The following is a 19,145-nucleotide window of genomic DNA, read 5'->3' as shown; positions in this document are numbered from 1 at the left end:
CAGTAGACGATTAGATCCTGCTAGTGTACTTTGGCTCAACTTCCGAGGCTAATCGAGTGCATTTGCCACTAAGTTCGCTGAATAAGCGGCGGTCCGTCAGCCTACATACGCCGACTTGGCGGTTTCGGAGAGGCATTATACCATCAGTGGTTCCTTAGCTGTCAGCAAGCCGTGTAAAGCTACGTCAGCCGATATGCAGGCCACTGCCAGGACTGATTTCCAGCACCTCCCGCGGGTGTTGCAGGTGGAGGACGAGGACAGTTGGTTTGGGATTACAGACCCCAAAATACGACGAAGATTGCAGAATCGATTGAACCAGCGGGAAAGGCGTTCGTATCTCCGTAGTCAGGGGTCCAGTCGTATGGAGTCGCTGATAAAAGAAATAGGCAAGCGACTACGAGCATCAGACACCAGCTCCAATCAGTTCGAGCAAGCAGCTGGGTCCTGGTGCAGAATCCGCCAACCATATCGACCGGATTTTGAGGATTTTGGATGCAATACATATTTTGGGTCCAGCCGCCATTAACGCTGCAGCCGCTCTCAAGCAGCTTGAAAGCGCTATTGTCTTTGGAGCTCGATGTAACGCTTGGTCTCCGGCGGCAGATCTACGTCTCGGGGTTACAAGGCTGAATGTCTTACGAGCATTGCATACCAATCTCGAGGTCCTGGGCTATCGGCCAAGCGATATCGAGGACGATGCACAGTCAACTTTCACAGTTGAGAGGCCATCAAGGCACCCTGATCGAGACATCATTGAGGCCAAGCTACCATCGGCACTAAGGCCGACAGTCATTCAGCGCACGATTCCTCACCATCCATGGCTGGATCTCATCCCCTTCCCGTGCATGCGAGACACCCTGATCTTGGCTCAGGATTTCATTGACGATGGACAACTTTGCCAAGATATGTCTGGTCGGGGTAGCCCCGTCGTGCAAAAGTCTAATCGTGATGCAGGTATTGGGGAGACTGGTATCTTGGTGTGGAAAGACCCATGGGACCCATCCGGCTGGGAGGTCACCCAGGTTTTCATCCAACGATGGGGCTGGACTTTGCGAAACTGCCCCGAGCTACTTCGTTCGACGAACGCATGGCGAAGATACCGGGGGGAAAGGCCACTTTTCACTGTCTCGGAGAATGACATGGAATCGGTACGTGAGATCGTATGACAGCGCCAGTCCAAGGAGTCCAAGATCAACAATTGTCTTTGTCTCCTTGTAAATTCAAGTTGCTGATGGCACTACGTTGGAGCTCCATCAGACTAGTCACTGAACGAGCCACCAGACTGCTGCCACTCAGCTGGGACGAGTACATGGGTGGTCGGGTGATGTATTGAGATGGCATTCAATTTCGGCGAGCAAAAGTTCCTACAGGGTGTTCAGATTGGCTCTCTCTCATTTGGCTGGATCCTTGCTGTTATCCGTTTCTGTCTTCTTTGGCCCACTTAGGCACTCCAATTCTATCAGGAGGGACCACTCCAATTGGTCACTAAAAGCTGACTTTGCAGATGCCAGGATTCTTGAGATAGGTTAGCCAAACCCCATTATCCTATTTTTATTGCATGTGTTCGTCTGCTAAAACTAAAGCAATAGGTGCCGGAACAGGTGGAGCTACAGATCCGGTTCTAGAAGGCATTGGGACACCATTCTCCTCCTATACGTACACCGATGTGTCAGTGGGGTTTCTTGAAAAGGCCTCGAGGCTGTTCAAGGAGTACAGCAATAAAATGATATATCAGGTTTTGGATATCTAGGAGGCCTCGTCTGATCAAGGTTACGTGCCACACTCCGATGGCACTCTCATTGCTTCCAATGTCCTACTATTCTCAGTGGTTTACCTACTGAGGATGATGCTCTTTCGGTGCGTCCTATGTGAGCGTATAACGAAGGCATCAAGAGTGGAGCAAGCCCTTGAGACCATGAAAAGTGAGGCATCCAGAGCTCTTTCCTTATCCGGGAGGCTGGATCTAATGACTCACAGATTCCTTCACTGCGAGGCTGCGTATCATTTTACAGGTTTCTGATCAAACAAGTGACCATGATGCCCCTAAGTGGACCTTGGGTTGGTTCACTAGTCGCTGTTGAGGTGCGACCCTGGTTCCTATAGGAGGTGAAGGGTGGACATACCAGTATTGAAGCTGGTTAGTGGAGAATCCCTGTCCATAATATGCGAGCAAGTTCTTGAGAAGTTGCCTAAAGACATCATGCCAGGCATTGCAGACGCAAAGAAGAGACCTGCATCTGCTGCAGCACCATCTCCAGCTCCATCAACTGCGTCAGGAACCGAGTCCCAGAGTGGTAGGTTTCACCACAGCCTCGAATACCCACTCGACTCGTGCCAGCGTTACTCCTGACGATAGTGGTCAGACCACTGAAAAGGTTCCTCCAGAGTCGGTTCCAGTTGTTCAGGCTCCGGCTTGATCATCAGATCACCAACTTTGCAGCTCTTCGCCTTCTGGACTCTGGACGGGCCCTCTTAAACATAGGGATGTTTACTCAGCTGCAGCTTTCACAGGGGTTACACCTTGGTTCCTGTACTGATATAGGAGAATTATATCTTTCAGATTAATCTGATGATCACTTGCTAAGATCAGGGTAATTGCTACAGTTTAGTTTCCATGTAGCTAGTAGGACTAATTGGGCCAGCAATCGTGGCTGGAGGGCGTAGAGCATCATTGGAAATGACGGAAATTTGAAAGGCTTCACATGGGTCCGAGAAGTCATATCTGCCTATTGAAAGCACCCCTGCTTAAGGGCGCCAGTAAAATCTTCAGCATCGCAAGAGAGCGTTAAACACTGTGAGAAAGCAAAGCGTGGGAGAATGAGTTACTGCCAACCGCCATGGTTCAGGGGAGCAGTGGTTCCTGGAAAAGCGGTCTTTGAACAACGACTCTGAAGGGGGCGACTTTGCCGACACGTTTCTGATGGAAATGACGCGGGGATGCCACAATGGTCCGCTGGCTGAGCGGCATTAAAGCTTACAGTTGATGGCTGTTTACCTATCCAGAGAGCAGGATGCTCAGCTCTTATTTAACCAGAGGATCATACCGGTTCGCGGGGAAGCAGTGTTGTGTGAGGTCTCCTACCGCCGGAAGAGGCTGATTCTGTGCCGGAACTGTCCGAGTAAGACATGAACACAAGCAGGCACGGTGCTCCGACCCAGACCATGCGGAAAGAGAGCAGGTTCCCCACCAAACCAATGAATGCGGGTCAGATAAACTGAGGCGCGGAGCGCGTGGAGGAAATCCTCTGGTTGCTCATCCTGACTGCACCAAGTTGGGGGAGGGACTGTTTCAGATGATGCGAGTCCGTTATCATGAGAAGAGATGGACAACTGGACATGACGCTTTAGTCTCCCCGTTTTTCTCGAATTCGTCAGGTTCGTCGACATAAGCAGTGATGGAGGCATGACCCGCCCAATGCAGAAGGCCTAGAGTTCCACAAATGACGGCGCACACTCAATAGGCTCAGTATCCGGGTTCTCAGGATCATACAAGGTAATTGATGCCCGCCCCGAAATCCCCCGTTTGATCCTTTTTGTGTAAATTACAGACATGGCAACACCACTTGCCTCCGCAATTCTGCGCAGCAGCTGCGGTTGTGTTGGACGCGCAATATTGCCGACATACGTTGGATCGAGCAGGCTGTGCCCTTCCCACGGCCTGCCTTCATAGTTAAGGACGATGTCCCGCAGAAATGGGGCGTGCTGTGCACGATCGCTTAAATATTCAGCGAGTGCATCGATGCTCGCTTGCATAGAATTTTCGGTTGAGCTTGGGCTACGCCGGTCAGAAGACGATTCCCAAGTCACTGTGTTGTCTACTAAGCATAGAGATTGAAGGCTCGGGGGCAGGAGGTCAGATAGTCGTTTGCGCGGAGGCCGCGGGCGATTAAGATTACCCAAGAGTAATTCAGTCGGTATGTCCAGGCGCTTGAGGGTGTGAAACTGCTGGAGCGAGCCCATGGGAACTCTCCCTGCTGAACTGAGCGGCAGGGAGAAGACATCGCAGTTTTTGTCAGTCCATCGCATGTCAATAGTTAGTTCCTCAAGGGTATCTGCGGCGGGTAGTAGAGCGGAACGGAGATCTCCGAAATCAATCTCTTCTGAGTATTCAGATGCCGAGATGTGACGGAGGAAACCACAGTGTAGCACTTTGAGGCCTGGTGCTAACATCACCAGTTTCTCCACATGCGTCGGGTCGATGTCGCACCGGTAGAGGCGGAGCGTCGTAAGTGACTGAGACTGCTGCTTCTGGCGCAGCTCTTCTTTGAGCGTGGGCCATGAGGAGAGGTCGGGCTCATGGATAGTCACTATCAGTTCCTCCAAGGACGGAAGGAAGAAGCATGGGATAATCTGGTCAATATTCGTCTGAATATCCAGAGCATCGTAGCCCTCAACGTTGTCGCCAAATTTTACATATCTCAAACTGCTGAAACTTCCTCCCCCACGTACCGTAATTAAATGCTTCAATACCATCCCCACAAACACGGAATCATCCACCAGACACAGTGCCAATTTCAACGTCTCCAAATTCTCGAGCTGGGAAAGGATCAAGGCTATCACGGCGTCAACACTCCCTTCGCTCAGCGCCTTATACCACCGATCATTCTGCGGGAACCCCATCTTGTTTATCAAATCCATTGCTGCGTCGATGGTTTGGAGGTCTAACGATCCCGGTACCATGTCCTTCAAGTGATCTTCCATGTTCGCCAAGTAGTGGTTGTCTAGATGGACTCGCTTGATGAGTAGAGCCAGCTCTGCATGCGCTAGGAGGGTGCGCAGGAGGAGAGTAAGAGGTGGGTATCGCGGTCGTCGTTCGTCGTAGTGATATATCCAGTCAATGTTGGAGTAGAGGAATCGATTGGACAGATGGTGGAAGGGTCTGGACACAAGCGAGAGGGAATGAAGTGTGGTAGAGTCACATTGTGCCAGCATCAGATACAGGACTTCAGTGGGTAGATTAGAGAGGTGAGCCATTTGATGTTTTGAATAGCATCATACGCCAGAGAAGTGGTTGTTTATGTGGAAAATTTTTGCCTTTGTCAATACGAGATGGAGAGCCAATATGCGGTTCTAACCGACCCTTCCACCTTGTTGCGAGTCACACTCCTCACGCCCTTGTACGCAGCTGGCATCTTTCACTGGGGTTGCCCCCTAAACTCCTGGTACGGATATAGAATAATATCTTCCAATTATCTGATGATCAGCAGCTAAGATAACTCTGAGTAATTGATGTAGTTTAGCTTCCATGTGTCAAAATGACGTCAAATTGTCGATAGACATATATAAACAGCTGGACCATCAGCAGTTCATATACACAATATAGTTATACAAAGATCCTTACATATAATTCTTGTTATTACCTACTAAATCTATAATTAATTGTAATCGTAATAGATGCAGCGAGTCAGCTACAAGTCAGTTCCCACCATGTGACATGCGCTACCTATGACGTAGAGAAGTAGTACAGAGGTACTAAACAACAACACATCCTCCACAAATCGCGACAACCTCGCTCCAAACCCTCCCGATCCGATAATCATTCCAGCAGCATGGAAAGCAGCGGCCTGCGCGGCCTCACCCGACGAGCCCTGCCAGAAAGTCTCAAAACCCACACTCAGACGGCACACGATGTCATCTCAAGCATGATGGGAATCCGCCAGACTCTGCTCTCGGCGGTCCTCTTCGACGTACCCCCTGTCTGCTCACTACTGGTGAACGAGCTGATTGCAGATTACCAAACGGTAGCTTCCCGCATACATCAATCCTCCTTGTGTGAGATGCGAAATCTGACGAGTTAAGGGTACTGGCTTGCCTGATCATCCTTATCGCGAGGCATACATCATCGTTTTGCTTCCCGGGGAGTCAACGATTGGGAAACAGCATGATCTGCTACTTCTCCCTCTGTCGCGGGCTGGGAATCCGGCAGTAAGCGTAGTGGATGTGGAAGGGAAGGTCTTGGATATGGATTGGGAGGCACAGGATTACTTCCGAATACAGGAGATGTGTAGATTCCGCGTCTCGGAGCGTGGCAGGGTCAGTGCCCTGTGTGTGGTGTTTTCGAGGACTTGATCATGATGTGTATTTGATTGGAGCGTCAGTGACAATGTAATGATATAATGATATGACAACCAAGCAGAGATATGCGGGCCAGAGAGCGCTTGCTTGAGGAAGGAAACCAAGGACTGCAATAACCGGTCTATAACATCCTGTGGATGGCATTGTACTCTCACCATGTCGGAGGGGAGCCCTTCGGCTCTTCTGCCATTGCCCTCAGTATATCATGATTCTTCTCATAAACGCCAACTGCAGATTCCGCGCTGAATTTAATGCGCGGGGATTATCCGTGCTGTGGAACTGTCGGTTTCATATTGCACCACTATTTCTGCTATGCTACCTGGTCGTCCGTATACTTTAGTCGAGTGCTTCAATGGTTATAAGTCTATGCTGACAGCCGTTCAATATTTACCAGTCTTGATTAGCCACTTTGAAATCGGGTATTATGACATCTTTCTCAGACTATGGCGATGTTGAGAAATGATTCATTTATTTACAAAGTAGTAAACGCAGACGGCTACTACAAGCAAAAGCAATAGTATTTGCAATGGGACATGCATGCAAGTCTATTTTTAATATAGAAGGGCGTGAGCGAAACCTACTACTACACTGAGCTTTGTCAATATATTGTGTCATGCAAGGAGGACTTTGTACGCCAACATGTCTGAGTTCGAACAACGGAGAAGACAAAGGCAACCGAAGAGCATGAGGCAAGTGAAATTACATGATAATTACGACTAAATAATATGGCTAATGGTGCCTATTGGTGATGTGCAGACAATGTACTATTGAAAGTGGACGCAAGCTAACAAGACTATACCCAGCCACTCAATAGTCGATGCACCAGACCAGACAAAACAGGAAAGGGGAATCAATCAAACATTACACAACGTCAAGTACGCCTTTATATACAGCAACCGAGATAGGCGTATGCACAATCGTCTCGGCGCCAATGCTGAGTCGAAAGATGAGTAATAACAGACGAGATTCTAGATCCTGTTCCTCGGCTCTGTACACCGCAAGGCCTGTCGCCTTGCTTGTGCTCGCTTTCTACTCTTCTTTCAGCCATACCTTCAACTCTCGCGTCCTTTCTCTCCTCCCCATGAAATGCGTGTACGATGTCCCGCGCGACCCGAGGATTGGTCTGGCGACGTCGATGGAAGTCCGCTTACAATTCCAGCATCGTCTCGTCGCGGAGATGCCCGAGAGCCATCCGCGAACTGAACTCTGCCTCGCACTTGGCGGAATTCACCATTGTCATCGCTGTCCGTGTCTTCGACTGCGGCCTCCTGGTCATCGGAGTCCGAGTCGTTGTTCAATTCTCCCAGGGCTGCCAGACGACGACGACGCTCTGCAGGTGTTTCACCCGTGTCGTCCAAGTCGGCTTCCTGCGGGGGGCGCGCAAGACCGGCTGCTTCTCGGAGGCGAGCTGGCGGGATCCGCTCAGTACCATCGTCTTCGGAGTCTCTTCTCGACCGTGGACGAGGCCTGGATGGCGAGTCGGACGGCTCCAGGTGACTGCGTCGCTCCTGTGCAGCCGAGCCTCGAGTCATCCTAGCGAGCGAAGCAGCCACGTCGGGCCCGGGAATGTCCTGTACCGATTCATCGTCGGTGGTCTCGCTGTCGGAGTCGAACTGTTCGATGCCGCGGGTCTCTACCTGTGTGCCAGGCGATACCGGCATTTCAACAGGTTGTGCTCGGAGAGATTCTCGCTGCTCGGCCTCGTCCCGAGCCACATCCTTCACACGCTCAGGAACGTCAGTCTCCTCGACCAACTGGCGACGAGCCTTAGGGTCCAGGTTCTTGATCTGCTCGGCGAACTCATGTTTCGTCATGCGGCGGCCCTTGTGACCGACACCTCGCTTGGCGACTTCGTCGTCGTTGGCCAGGGTGAACCGCAGTCCATCGTCCGCTAGCCACTCGTCCTTGGCTGCCTTCCTGCTCTGTGCAGCTTGCGAGGTTTCCGCCTCGCCGTCCCTGCCAAACCAGGTTCCCATTCGTCCCAGGCCGCGGCGGCTAGGGGCTCCGGCTTCGACCTTGCCAGCGGCGGGAATGGAGTACTTCTTGATGACTTCGCCATCTTCATCTTCGACGATGATGGTATTGCCGAATTGATACGCGTGAGCCGAGCGAGCTTTGCCCTTGGCCGGCTTGCCGGATTCTTCGGTCGATTGCTTCTCCGCAGCTTTCTTCGCCTCCTTGCTTTCCGCTTGTTCGCTGCGGCCTTTGCCCCAACCGACCCATTTGCCGAACTGCTTGCGAGCCTTTCCTAGCGGGGGCCCGGCCGCAGCTCCCACTGCATGTTGGATTTGTTCCCCTTCCGTCTTCTCATGCGGCTGGCTCCGGGATTTGGACAGTTCGCCTGACTTATCCTTCTGCAGCCGCAGCCTTTGTTCTTCAACGTGCTGCTGCCGTTCCTCGGGTGATTTATGACTAATATCTTCTGTCTTCAAGACATTGCCTTCTTCGTCTTCGATGACCATCGTATGGCCTTCCAGGTACACCTCTAAGACAGGTTCCCGGCCAAACCGATCACGCTCATGGTTCGGTGGAGATCCTCCCCGTTCGATCTTCTCCCGCTCCTCGGCTTCCTCCTTTGATCTCTCAGTCTCCTCACCAGCCTTCTCACTCTCCTCACCAGCCTCGGCCGGCCTTTGAGGCATAATGGCTGACTGGCTGATCGGACCTCCAGCTCCATCATCCCGCCTACGGCGTCTTCGAGGCTTGCGACTAGAGGGTCGACCGATGGGCGTCTCGGACTCTTCCTCACGAACCCGTCGCAAAAAATTTCCGGGAACACCAATCGGCGGAAGAGTTCCAGGAGGGAATTCCGGCTCAGTGGACGAATCACCCAACTCGTCTGCGTCTGTCTTGCGGAAGGACATTGAGCCTTTGGCCAGAGACTGTACGCGAGGCAACCGGTTCATCCAAGAAGGACCCTCTTCATTGGCGGTCGTGTATGACAGCGTGATGGTCAAAGTATTGATACGCTTTCCAAGGGTAAAGACGGCGATCGACGAACCGTGGACCAAAATGGACGAGATGACCATAAAGGTGGTGATGGGCCAGATCAGCTGCACTATATAATAGTCGGGAGACCCTGGTTTGGGCAGCTCGTTCTCAGACAACGGCTGAGTGCTGTCGGTTTCGAGTTCAGCCCTGGTTAGAATTGCGGCGAAGATGGCACCAACACCGATGGGTCCGAAATGGCCTGCGAAAAGAGCCTCACGCCACGTTTTGACGTCCGGTATGACTGGTTTCAGTATCATCATGATCGGAATCCGGCGGAAGAAGATGACCAGAATCGCGATGACTACGAGTCTCCAGGGCACGAGGCCGATATCCGGGTTGTTGTAGTCCTCCCAAGGGATGATAGACCCGAAATAGACAAAGTACGCCAGATTGAGAAGCAGATCAATGACGTTGGATACGTGGGATTCCTCGGTCTTCTCAGTGAACCAGCCATCGTTGCTGAAGCCAACACCGCAAGCAAAGCCTATCAGAAGATCATCCATGCCCAGCAAACTTCCAGAGCCGGCACAGAACACGGCCAGCACGAAATAGAAGACCAGGAAGCTCTCGCGATCGATCAATTGCTTACGCTCGGCGAACTTGATGGCATGGCGAGCAATATATCCGATGGCGAAACCATAGATTGCGCCAAAGATACACTCGTAGAGAATCGTCACACAGAACCAATTGAGCGATACCTTGCCTGCATCGGGGCGATAGCGCAGAATGTAGAACGCGAGATAGATGAACGGGAAGGCCATGCCGTCGTTGCAGCCGGACTCGGCCGACAAAAGGTCTCGCAGATGTTTGGGCACTCGCTTGGCGAATTTACCCTTACCGACAACCGAAGAGGCCAAGACGGGGTCGGTAGCTGTCACACAAGCAGCGCATACGAGACTTTCCAGCCAGTTGAGAGGAGGCACCATCCACCAAATGAACAGACTAGTGACCAACCAACCCCAAGTCATCACGGGAACGAGCAGGAGACTGACAGATTTCCAATGACGTTCCATGTACGCTTTTGGCAACTCGACGCCGACGGCGAAACACTGGACAACGAGGACGATGCGCGAACATTCGAGGGTGATTTTGTCGACATTACCCCATTCGGAGGGGTTGAACAGGTTGGCGGCATGGGGGCCAAAGATGATACCACACAGCGTGGCCACAGTTGCTTCACCAATGTACAGTTTCTCCTTGACGAAGAGCGAGCAAAGCATGAACAGCCCGGTGAAGCCGCCGAGGATCATGTACGCCAGGTGAGGCTTATCGATGTCCAAGTGATGCCACGCCATAATTTACTCAGCGCTTCCTCCTTGTAAGTCTAGTTGCTTTTTTTTGATCCCTACGCGGGTAGCAATATCTCCACGTTCTCCAACTGATTGAACGTGCAATTACAGTTATGAACTCCGCACCAGGATTGCATAAGCCCGTTCCTCCGCATACCTTTCTGGGAGGAATGAAGAGAAATGAACGAAGGAAGTTCAGGACTAGTGAACGGCTAAAACGGTCGAACGAGGTCTTTTCCTGTGACTATTTGCGGTTCTTGTCAGCTCTTTGTTGCGACAGTTGGCGGTTGAGCAACCACGACAAGATAAACAACGGATAAACGGAGGGAAATAGGTGTTAACAGGAAAAAGGCAAGAAACGTCGGCCAAATATCCGAACATTTCTCGGCCAAGTGCCAGTAACGGAAGTAAGAGAAGAGAAGCAGGGACTACCAGATTTGGAAATTGATAACCTGGAAAGCACGCTAATCGTCTGTTACTCACCCTAAGTAATAGAAAGGAAACAACAAGTAAAGAAGGAGGCAAAGGGCAGGGGAAAAACAGACCCAAGCAACACAAGCGACGACAAGGAAGAGACAAGAGAGGATAAGAGACAGAAAATGGAGGAAAGACAAGACGCTGGGCAGACGCAACTCACCAGGAAGCGGGCAAATTCAAGGACCCAGAGCCAAGACGACAACGACGGAACCCAAGACCCCAACCGGGAATTTCATAACGACCAGTGCTCACTGTTTGCTTTGATCTGGGGAAGACGAGTCAATGTCAAGCATGAATCTGGCTGTGGTAGGCCAGATATTTTCTTTTTCTTTTCCACTTCCCCTTTGTTTGTCGCGAGTTTGCCGAAGAAACGGGAGAAAAAGCGCAAGCAAAAGGCTAAAGCTGAGGAGGATGACGGAGGCGGCACTGACAGCCTTATTGCCTGAGGACCCAGCGGGGATGCGGCGATTCGTCATTCACGTTCTCGTCGCCCCACAAGACCCAAAGCGGAACGAACAATTTCTGTCCTTGGCGGATTAGTCAGGCTTGGTCTTGATAAGACAATAATAATCTCGTCGTAATCCTCGTCCTTTAGAGAAACACAGGTCTTATAGATAGACAGAATTGAAGTATTGCTGAATGGGTTGTTCAGATTCAGATCGATTTACAATGACACGTGCAGTATCTGCTTCTACACTACATACCTAGTACCTAAGGTAACCTACCTTGTGTCGCTGAGCCACATGGGATCTATATTGGGGCGGCGTGTTAGGTAGTACAACATTCCCAAGCATAGCGTGGGCCTCCGGATGTATCATTTCCAATTGCAAACAATGGAGTTTCTGAGACGCTTTCGATACCATAATATCCTATCTGTGGGGAACAGATACTGTACGTGTAAAAGAACCCAGCCACTCTAGAATATTCGTCTCAGATTCAGAACAATTGCACCAGCCTTGCAAGGCTGCCCATGATCTTTTCCATTATCATTGGCTACAGTTGTGCTCCACTAAGGTGAAAGGCAGCCGGCGGGAAATGCGGTTAGATTGGTGTATTAGTGGGACCGTTGGAGACAGGAGCTGTAATCCTATTGGACATATCTATGGTTAAACTTGATCCTGATAGGGTAGTTTGTATTGATCCGGTCCTTGCCGGGGCGTTCCTGTTCCCACTAAGGAAGCACTAAGCCCATACAGCGCCTGAGCGTAGGGTACAAGACCAGAGAGAAACTGAGAAATCGCGGCAGCTCGGATCAGAATCAATTGCCTTGCCATACATATCACACAAATCAACAATGGTAGGCAAACCGCTACCTTACCAGATACCGTACTCAGAATGATATCACAGTCATCATCAGTCCAGACTGGAAAAAGGTCCCTCGATCAAGCATACTGAAAAAGAAATCAACTATCCAATAGCAACAGGCTGAGCAACAGCAAAATAACACACACATGCTGGGTAGACACAGTTGAAAAATAGAGTAACAACTCTCGCATCACTCTCCCAGAGGCATTCCTTCCACCTGATCACTCAATGACCGCCAATTGTCGGCCTGCAGCTCCGAGTATTTCACGCGCTCCTGGCTCCAATCCTGATGAAGTCGGCTGATATGATACTGACTCCGCTGGAAGTGTACCAGCTCATCTCGAATGCACTCCTTGATGAAGACTCCTCTCGCGTGTTGCTGCACGATTGATTCCTTGTCCTGCAGTGCCAGCAAAGCATTGTGTTAGAAGAAAACATGGCCTCAAAGGAAGCAGACGCGGCAAAAGGAAAAAGCAAAAATAAGGCCTAGGCCTAGAGCGAAGAAAAAGGAGAGGTAAAAAAAAAGGGTCATACCTTGAATATCGACTCTTCGACCTTCTCAATTTCCCCGGGTTTCACCGCCCCTTGAGGGCGTGACCGCAACTCCTGCAGCTTCCGCTCGTTGCTCTCAATCCGTCGCTCCAGTTGAGATATGTTGTTACGTGCGTATCGGTCCCGTCGGTCGAACATCTCTCTCACGCTGACAAGGCAATCCCTCTGGAACTTCAAGTCCTCCAGTATACCATTTTCCCATGCCCTGGCTTCGTCCTCCAACAGACTTTGGCTATTGGAGAGGTGCCTGGCCGTGGCCATGATGCCCTCGTTGAGTATAGGAACGTCATTGGTATCCACAGCGTATGTATCCTTAGTCACTTCGGTGAGTGACTGCAATGCGAGCGAAAATCGCAGGTGGTCCGCGGCAAGTCCCTCGTTACGCTTGGCTAACCGCTCGACCAGTGTGCATAAGTTGATGTAGATTTCGGCGGAGCGCTTCACACCACTACGAACTGTCTCAAAAACATCCGTCAAATTAGCAGGTAATGAGTCCTCCAGATCAGGAGGAAGAACCCGGCCCGTGAATTCGTCTTGTACCGAGATCGTGGCTTGTTTGCGCCAGACCGAGAGTTCCTAGCTGCATGTCAGTTTCTCGTATGCCATTGAGATAGGAAGATCTACACACCGTAGGAACGGTTAAGAACATGATCACGAGTTGCTCCTGGCTCAAAACAGGATGACGAACGAGTGCGTTGGTGAACCGCACGAGGCCTCGGCGCCGCTTCTCAAGGAACGAGTTTGAATCCGCTGAAAGGTGAGTGCCATTGACTTCAAACGGGAAGAAGTGAGTAAGCTTCGAGGAGAGCTTGTAGCAAGCCTGTGCTCTGACGTACCTGAAATTCTTTTGGGTGGAAGTAACGGAAGTTGTCGGAACGGGTATCGTTTCTGCAGACAATCTAACAACCAGACAAAGTCACTGTATCGTCGTATCACTGTGCTACCTCTTCGAGCCGATTTCACCTCGTAGTTGCGATGCTGAAACATAAACATGCCCTCCTTCTCAGGCAGCAAGTTGACTGTCACAGTCTCCTCCACTTGTGAACTCGTAGAGATGCCGATGCCCGATCGCCGTTGGGCATTGGACTCTTCCTGCCCACTACTGGGGGCACCGAGATTTCCAAGTCCAGCTCGGACCGGCCCGCCAAAGCCATCACCAGCTGTTGTATTGCCATAACTCTCCCCCCATCCAGACCCGGAGCTGGTGGAGGGCACACCGTCTGTCCGCCCGTTGGCACGGGGACCGCTCGGTACTTCATGCTGTATCTCATCCTCGGCAGCCCTGCTAGACCAGGCATTGGTCGCCGATCGCACACTTCCAAAGCCGTTGAGGACTGGAGGCTCGGGCTCGGTTTGCGCATGGTTATGACCGCGGTGTAGTTGGGGGCTACCCCACGGATCAGCCTCCAAGCCGCCCAAAGATTCTCTGGACTGTCGCGAGCGCGCGGAAGGGGGATCATTCATGGCCGCGGGAGGAGGGGGAGGAGTGGTGGGCCGTTCTTCGGGATGAGGAGGTGCAGAGGGTTGTTGCTTGTCGCGCAGTCCGTCAAGGTAGGAACTTTTCGGGAGCGGAAGCTCTATAAGGGCATTAGTAAACTTCCAGACGAGCCTATAATGGTAAAGGCGCTGTACTCTTGCGTCGATCATCCACCGCATCAAACGTAAGGTCCTCTCCTTCCTGCGCAAGACCAATCAGCGCTAGGAGGACGTTGAACTGGCCCCGACCAAGCCCATTCGCGGTATCGCCATCGCCTGAAACAACCAGATTAAATATCTTGGCCTGGTCGCTCGCGCTGAGCCCGCTGCTCGACAGTATCTCCCGCACAGAGGTCAAGCCCACGACGCCTCCGACACGATCCCCCTCCTTAAGCACAAGGTCATATGCGTCAATATAGCTTTCGGGAACATCCGCGTCCGGCAGCAAAGTCTTCACGAGCTCGTGTCTGGCGGCTCGTTTGTTCGCGTTGCTATTCCAGGGCGAGCTCGACTGGAACCCGTCGTCATCGGCGAAGAGGGAGGACGAGCCCAGGTTGGCGGAGCTTCCAGCTCCAGCTCCAGCTCCACCGAACGATGGCTCATCTGCAAAAAGCGAAGACCTGGACCTCTGGTGGACCGAATCACCCATAGAGGGATCTTCTGGCGACGTACCAAATAAGGACATTATGGACAATCACGAGTGGGCGATGCGTCACGGATTCGTTGGCGATGATCCCAGTTCCAGGTTTGGGGAGCGGAGTTCGGTCGGAGGCTGGGAGAGAGATAAGTGGCGGCCACCACCGAGGGCCACAAAAGCAATCGTCGTAATGCAAGTCAATGGACAACCCCAGGAATGGGATTGAGATGAAAGTCGGGGTTCAACAACCAGCTTAGTGCCAGCTAAGCTCTGCTTTCCCTGCTGTGATAAGGGTAGAGAGCATGGAGCCGAAGAAGCCTGGGGCCCGCAGGTGATGTTTGGTGGATCCACCGCCGAGCGCGCACTAGTCAGTTATTCGAGGCCGATGATAAACAGTGCTGGTACTCTGTGCATACATGGGGATAGTGTCACCGATCATGCACTTTAGATAGATCATGTTTACCTTGGAACCAGGAGGGGGAAAGTCTAATAAGATCATCATAAACTGCAATAATGATTCATCTCTTCTCCAGCCTACGCCCAAACCCCCATCGCCAGCGACGATATATTTATAGATACAGCGTAAATCATAGGAGTCTTTGTAGTTCACATATATATAAATCATGTCTAATATACGTCATGTTCGATGGTGTACATTCCTAAAGCCCGCCATCACCTGAGCTCTCTGATGCAAGATCGCTGCACTCCTTGCTGGACTCTCTCATCGAAGTCACTGTAAAATGCCCGGTTTGAACCAAGAGATCCTGCCACTCCTTATTCCCTGTAGCTAGAATCAACGCCGGGTTCGTACCAGGCGGAAACCATCGTTCTTTTCGTGTTTCTGCCTTGCTACCCCCTTCTAGGGCCGCTCGACTTGCTCTTGTCTTACGCATTCTCTTGTTTCCATCGGCATTTTCGGAGAGGAGACCGCTCAGCTGCAGCCGGTACTGTTCTAAACGAAGGTCAAACGCCATTATAGCACGGATGTACGGTGCTAGGTCCTCAGAGAGGGGCCCAAGCCTATTTTCAAAGGAGGGCGCCAGCCGGCCTGGAGGGGGAGGGAAGAGATGATCGGCTCGCCTGAGAGGCTCAAACGCTGTTAGAAAAGTCGCTTTGGATGTGCCGGCACGCCGCGGTGCGACAACATTCTCCAAGACGTTCCGTGCCTGAGAAGCTTCAATATCTTTTTTTTGCTCGTCTCGGAAAGTTTGACCAATAAAGGCCTCGAATGTACTTCCAATGCTTTCCAGAAGGGAAGAATAATCGGGATCGAGATCTGCCTGCAGCAGTGGATAACCCTCGATATAGTTTGCTCTTTGCTTCTCAGATATAGCCGGTATTGTGTTATCAATCGGGTCCTATGGAAATTGGTAATCAGTTTAGGAATTGTCTTCAAGGTCAACAGAACGTACCAGCTTTTGGTCGAGAGAGCATCGAGCGCAAAGTACATCCAGAACGCTGCGCAGATCGGCATAATCAGACTGAAGTTCCAACCTTTGAAGACGTTCGAGGTTTGTGGCGTCAAAGTTGGTTGTCCCTGCCATAGGCACAATCCCAGAGCTCAAGTCCGCCATTTCCTCTGTTTCTTGCAGGCTAATTTGCCACCAGTGCAATAATTCTTGTGTTGACTCAATGCGGCTCTCGAGTGTGTTGTCCAAGAGCATATCGCGACTGAACCAGCCCATAGTGGGTTCATATGTATTCAAACTTACAACCCGCAATCGGTCACTACCCTGACCAATCTCTGCGCCGTTTCGCCATCGATCTATTATCCAGTCCAATCCTGACTTTTCACTTCCGATGGCCATCTGACACCAAAAGTTCAAGTCCATGATCGTTCTCCGAAGATCCCTTCCCGTAGCCAGGTATAGGTCGTCGACAGCTTCCCTCTTGAGCATATGGCCCTCGTTTGCTGCGAGGACGAGAAGGTAGTCCACAGCAGGACGCTGGGGTGGCGGCTTATACCGTAAGATTGCATGAAAGGATATTTCTTCAAGAGGGATGAGGTTTTCATCGTTGCAAGTGATGATGATGGGACGCTTGGACTGGCTGACGAGGGCCATGACCCCGGACCAAAACTGCTTGTCCTCCTCGAAGAGGATATCCGCTTCTTCTAGAAGAATGAGGGACTGCTTCTGACTCCGTGCCCGTTTTGAGTCGCTCTCCTGCTGCGAATCTTTTTGACCGGCTTTCTTATCCTTCTTGGGTTTCTTCCCAACAGCAGGCTTGAAGAACCCCACGAGCTTATTTTGTTTGCTTTCGTCTGGCGCCGGAGCATCAAGGCCGACGCTCAGCGAGAGATTATTTGAAGTGTCCTCACCAGTGGTGACTTTATGCACAAGGTGATTCTGTGTCATGTCACCGACCCGCTCCAGGATGTCTTTAGCACTTCGTCGGTTACCAGGGTTGATCTCGAAGACTTCGAAATCAAGCTCCTTGGCCACTGCGTACACGGAGGCAGTCTTACCGCATCCTGGAGGTCCACTGAGGAGTATTACATTGGACGTACGGTGTTTTCCTGCACCCGATCTCCAAACACCGTCCGAGTCACCCGATCGAATGACTGTTTTTTTGGATGATACTGTTACTCCACCGGCCAACTCGTCATCGTCGGATGCAGTAACCTCGCTCATTTCAAAATCATCATCGCTACTGTTGACAATGAATCCGTCAAGCTGGTCTGTCTTCTTGCGCTTCTTTTTCCGCTTTTTATCGTCACCCTTCTCCTTGGCTTTCTCAATGTCTTTTGCTAGTTTTCCTGTATCCACGGCGGATATCATAAGATATTTCAACCAGTCCCGCAGCATCATTGCTTCTTTGCTCATCTGAAGAACCTGAGCCGCAGACTCAGGGGCGTATTTTTGAGTCCACATGCTCATGTCGTATTCGCCTCGATCGAAAGCAGTCAAAGATTGTGGAATTGACGAGAACACTCTTGAAATAGCAGGATGACTGACAACTGAATTCGTTCCATCAGCAGAAGTGGATTCGGAAAGCTCAGGTACTATTGCTTGCTGCAGATCCCTTCCGCTCGCCGTGCGCCTCTGAGGTAAACGTAAGGCTGCCGGGACATCCTTATTCAGACTTGTCCACGCACGTAGTATATTTTCCTCCTCAAGTACTTGAACCGCAGCCATCTTTGCCTTCTTCTGATCAATATTCAGAGGATAAGACAAATCTTCTTCCTGCCGATCCGGGTCCCCGGAAAAGCCTCGAACGTGGCCAAGGCCCTTAGGGGGCCAAACCGGGTGAATTGATTCAGGGAACTTTGGGCGCGGCCTGAATGACGAGAAAAGCATCGGCTGGCTGGCAGACCTGGTAACATCAGGCTTTGTCTCTGGTATTGATGTCGTGCCGGGTATTCCTTGGCTGAGATTTGACGGAGGTAAGGTTTCAGCGCAAGGGTCTGATTTGCGCAGAGCAGGTTTCAAGAAAAACGGGTGCGTAGGTTTCGGAGGTTGCGACTTTTGCGCAACCGGCACAGGTGGAACAGTTGCCCTGGAGGGGATATACTTTGTTTGGCCGGAGATAATCTTATTGATGAGCCGCCCGATATTTTTGGTCTTGTCGGGTTCGGTGGTGTATTTCAGGACCACCAGTTTCTTCTTGCCCTGCTCCGGCCCTTGGCTCCCTGCTTTGGCACGTTTGCTCCTTCTCTTCTTCTGAGGGGTGTCATCCGCTTGCTTCGCGACAGGCGAACTCAGGAGTGTCCCATTAGCGGTGAGTTTCATGGTTTTCTGTGGCGGAGAACGCGACTGTGACGCCTGATTCGCTGCGTCCGAGAGTCCTCTCTCCAGGTTGAGGAGATCTGAGGCAGAGTTCGGTTCTGATAAAGGCTCACTGCTGGCAACATCTGAAACACCAGGCGGGAGAGTGACATTGTTGGTTCCGGCATGGGGGTTGAAATGGGTCTTATCACTGGGTGTATTCAATGTAGGGAGCGGTTGATCCAGCAGCAGGGAGTTATCGCCTTGATGTGGTTCATTCTCGGTGGAAACGTCCCGTGTTCCCTCATTGACATCCTCAGTCTTTCGCCGTTTCCTTCGTGCTGAATTGGGATCATCTTCTAGACCCATGGAATCTATGGATTGCGGAGTAGGTATAGAGCGCGTCAGGGAAGCGTTTGATTGTGCCGAGGATTGAATGGGTAAGCCGGATTCAGCTTCGAGGGGACTCTGGGATGAAACGACATCTTCTATGGTGCGTCTAGGAATTCCGAGGTCTGCTGATAATAAGTAAACTTGGATGTAGCCATTGGAGGAAGACGTGAACCTCTCTGTCTCTGGAAAAATGGGTGGATAGCTGGCTGCTCGCCTTGTGCCATGACCATGGGCTGCAGTGCG

The 19,145-nt window shown here is 51.4% G+C and overlaps 6 protein-coding genes across 6 annotated transcripts; 2 read left to right on the top strand and 4 right to left on the bottom strand.

Annotated features, from left to right (window-relative positions):
• Window positions 1-193: 193 nt before the first annotated feature.
• On the top strand, window positions 194-1,750 carry ALT_3378 (uncharacterized protein; the record flags this gene model as incomplete). The annotated part of the gene is made up of 4 exons (XM_089599563.1): window positions 194-359; window positions 415-1,152; window positions 1,505-1,525; window positions 1,590-1,750. The coding sequence occupies 4 exons, from the start codon at window positions 194-196 to the stop codon at window positions 1,748-1,750; spliced, it is 1,086 nt and encodes a 361-aa protein (XP_089455901.1).
• Window positions 1,751-3,426: 1,676 nt separating this feature from the next.
• ALT_3377 (uncharacterized protein) lies at window positions 3,427-4,932 on the bottom strand (the record flags this gene model as incomplete). Its single annotated transcript, XM_033556608.2, has 1 exon — window positions 3,427-4,932. One exon carries the CDS (start codon window positions 4,930-4,932, stop codon window positions 3,427-3,429), a length of 1,506 nt encoding a protein of 501 aa, XP_033412499.2.
• Window positions 4,933-5,549: 617 nt separating this feature from the next.
• ALT_3376 (uncharacterized protein) lies at window positions 5,550-6,069 on the top strand (the record flags this gene model as incomplete). The annotated part of the gene is made up of 2 exons (XM_033556609.1): window positions 5,550-5,741; window positions 5,800-6,069. The coding sequence occupies 2 exons, from the start codon at window positions 5,550-5,552 to the stop codon at window positions 6,067-6,069; spliced, it is 462 nt and encodes a 153-aa protein (XP_033412500.1).
• A 1,058-nt stretch (window positions 6,070-7,127) lies between these two features.
• ALT_3375 (Na+/H+ antiporter Nha1) lies at window positions 7,128-10,361 on the bottom strand (the record flags this gene model as incomplete). The annotated part of the gene is made up of 1 exon (XM_033556610.2): window positions 7,128-10,361. The coding sequence occupies one exon, from the start codon at window positions 10,359-10,361 to the stop codon at window positions 7,128-7,130; it is 3,234 nt and encodes a 1,077-aa protein (XP_033412501.1).
• A 1,966-nt stretch (window positions 10,362-12,327) lies between these two features.
• On the bottom strand, window positions 12,328-14,850 carry mvp1 (sorting nexin Mvp1; the record flags this gene model as incomplete). Its single annotated transcript, XM_089599562.1, has 5 exons — window positions 12,328-12,537; window positions 12,672-13,265; window positions 13,318-13,577; window positions 13,634-14,266; window positions 14,322-14,850. 5 exons carry the CDS (start codon window positions 14,848-14,850, stop codon window positions 12,328-12,330), a joined length of 2,226 nt encoding a protein of 741 aa, XP_089455900.1.
• A 611-nt stretch (window positions 14,851-15,461) lies between these two features.
• Window positions 15,462-18,878, bottom strand: ALT_3373 (uncharacterized protein; the record flags this gene model as incomplete). The annotated part of the gene is made up of 2 exons (XM_033556612.2): window positions 15,462-16,160; window positions 16,215-18,878. 2 exons carry the CDS (start codon window positions 18,876-18,878, stop codon window positions 15,462-15,464), a joined length of 3,363 nt encoding a protein of 1,120 aa, XP_033412503.1.
• Window positions 18,879-19,145: the final 267 nt, after the last annotated feature.

This window comes from Aspergillus lentulus, assembly GCF_001445615.1.
Source record: "Aspergillus lentulus DNA, contig: Alt08, strain: IFM 54703, whole genome shotgun sequence".
NCBI lineage: Eukaryota > Fungi > Ascomycota > Eurotiomycetes > Eurotiales > Aspergillaceae > Aspergillus > Aspergillus lentulus.
This window is presented reverse-complemented; position numbering and strand designations above follow the sequence as displayed.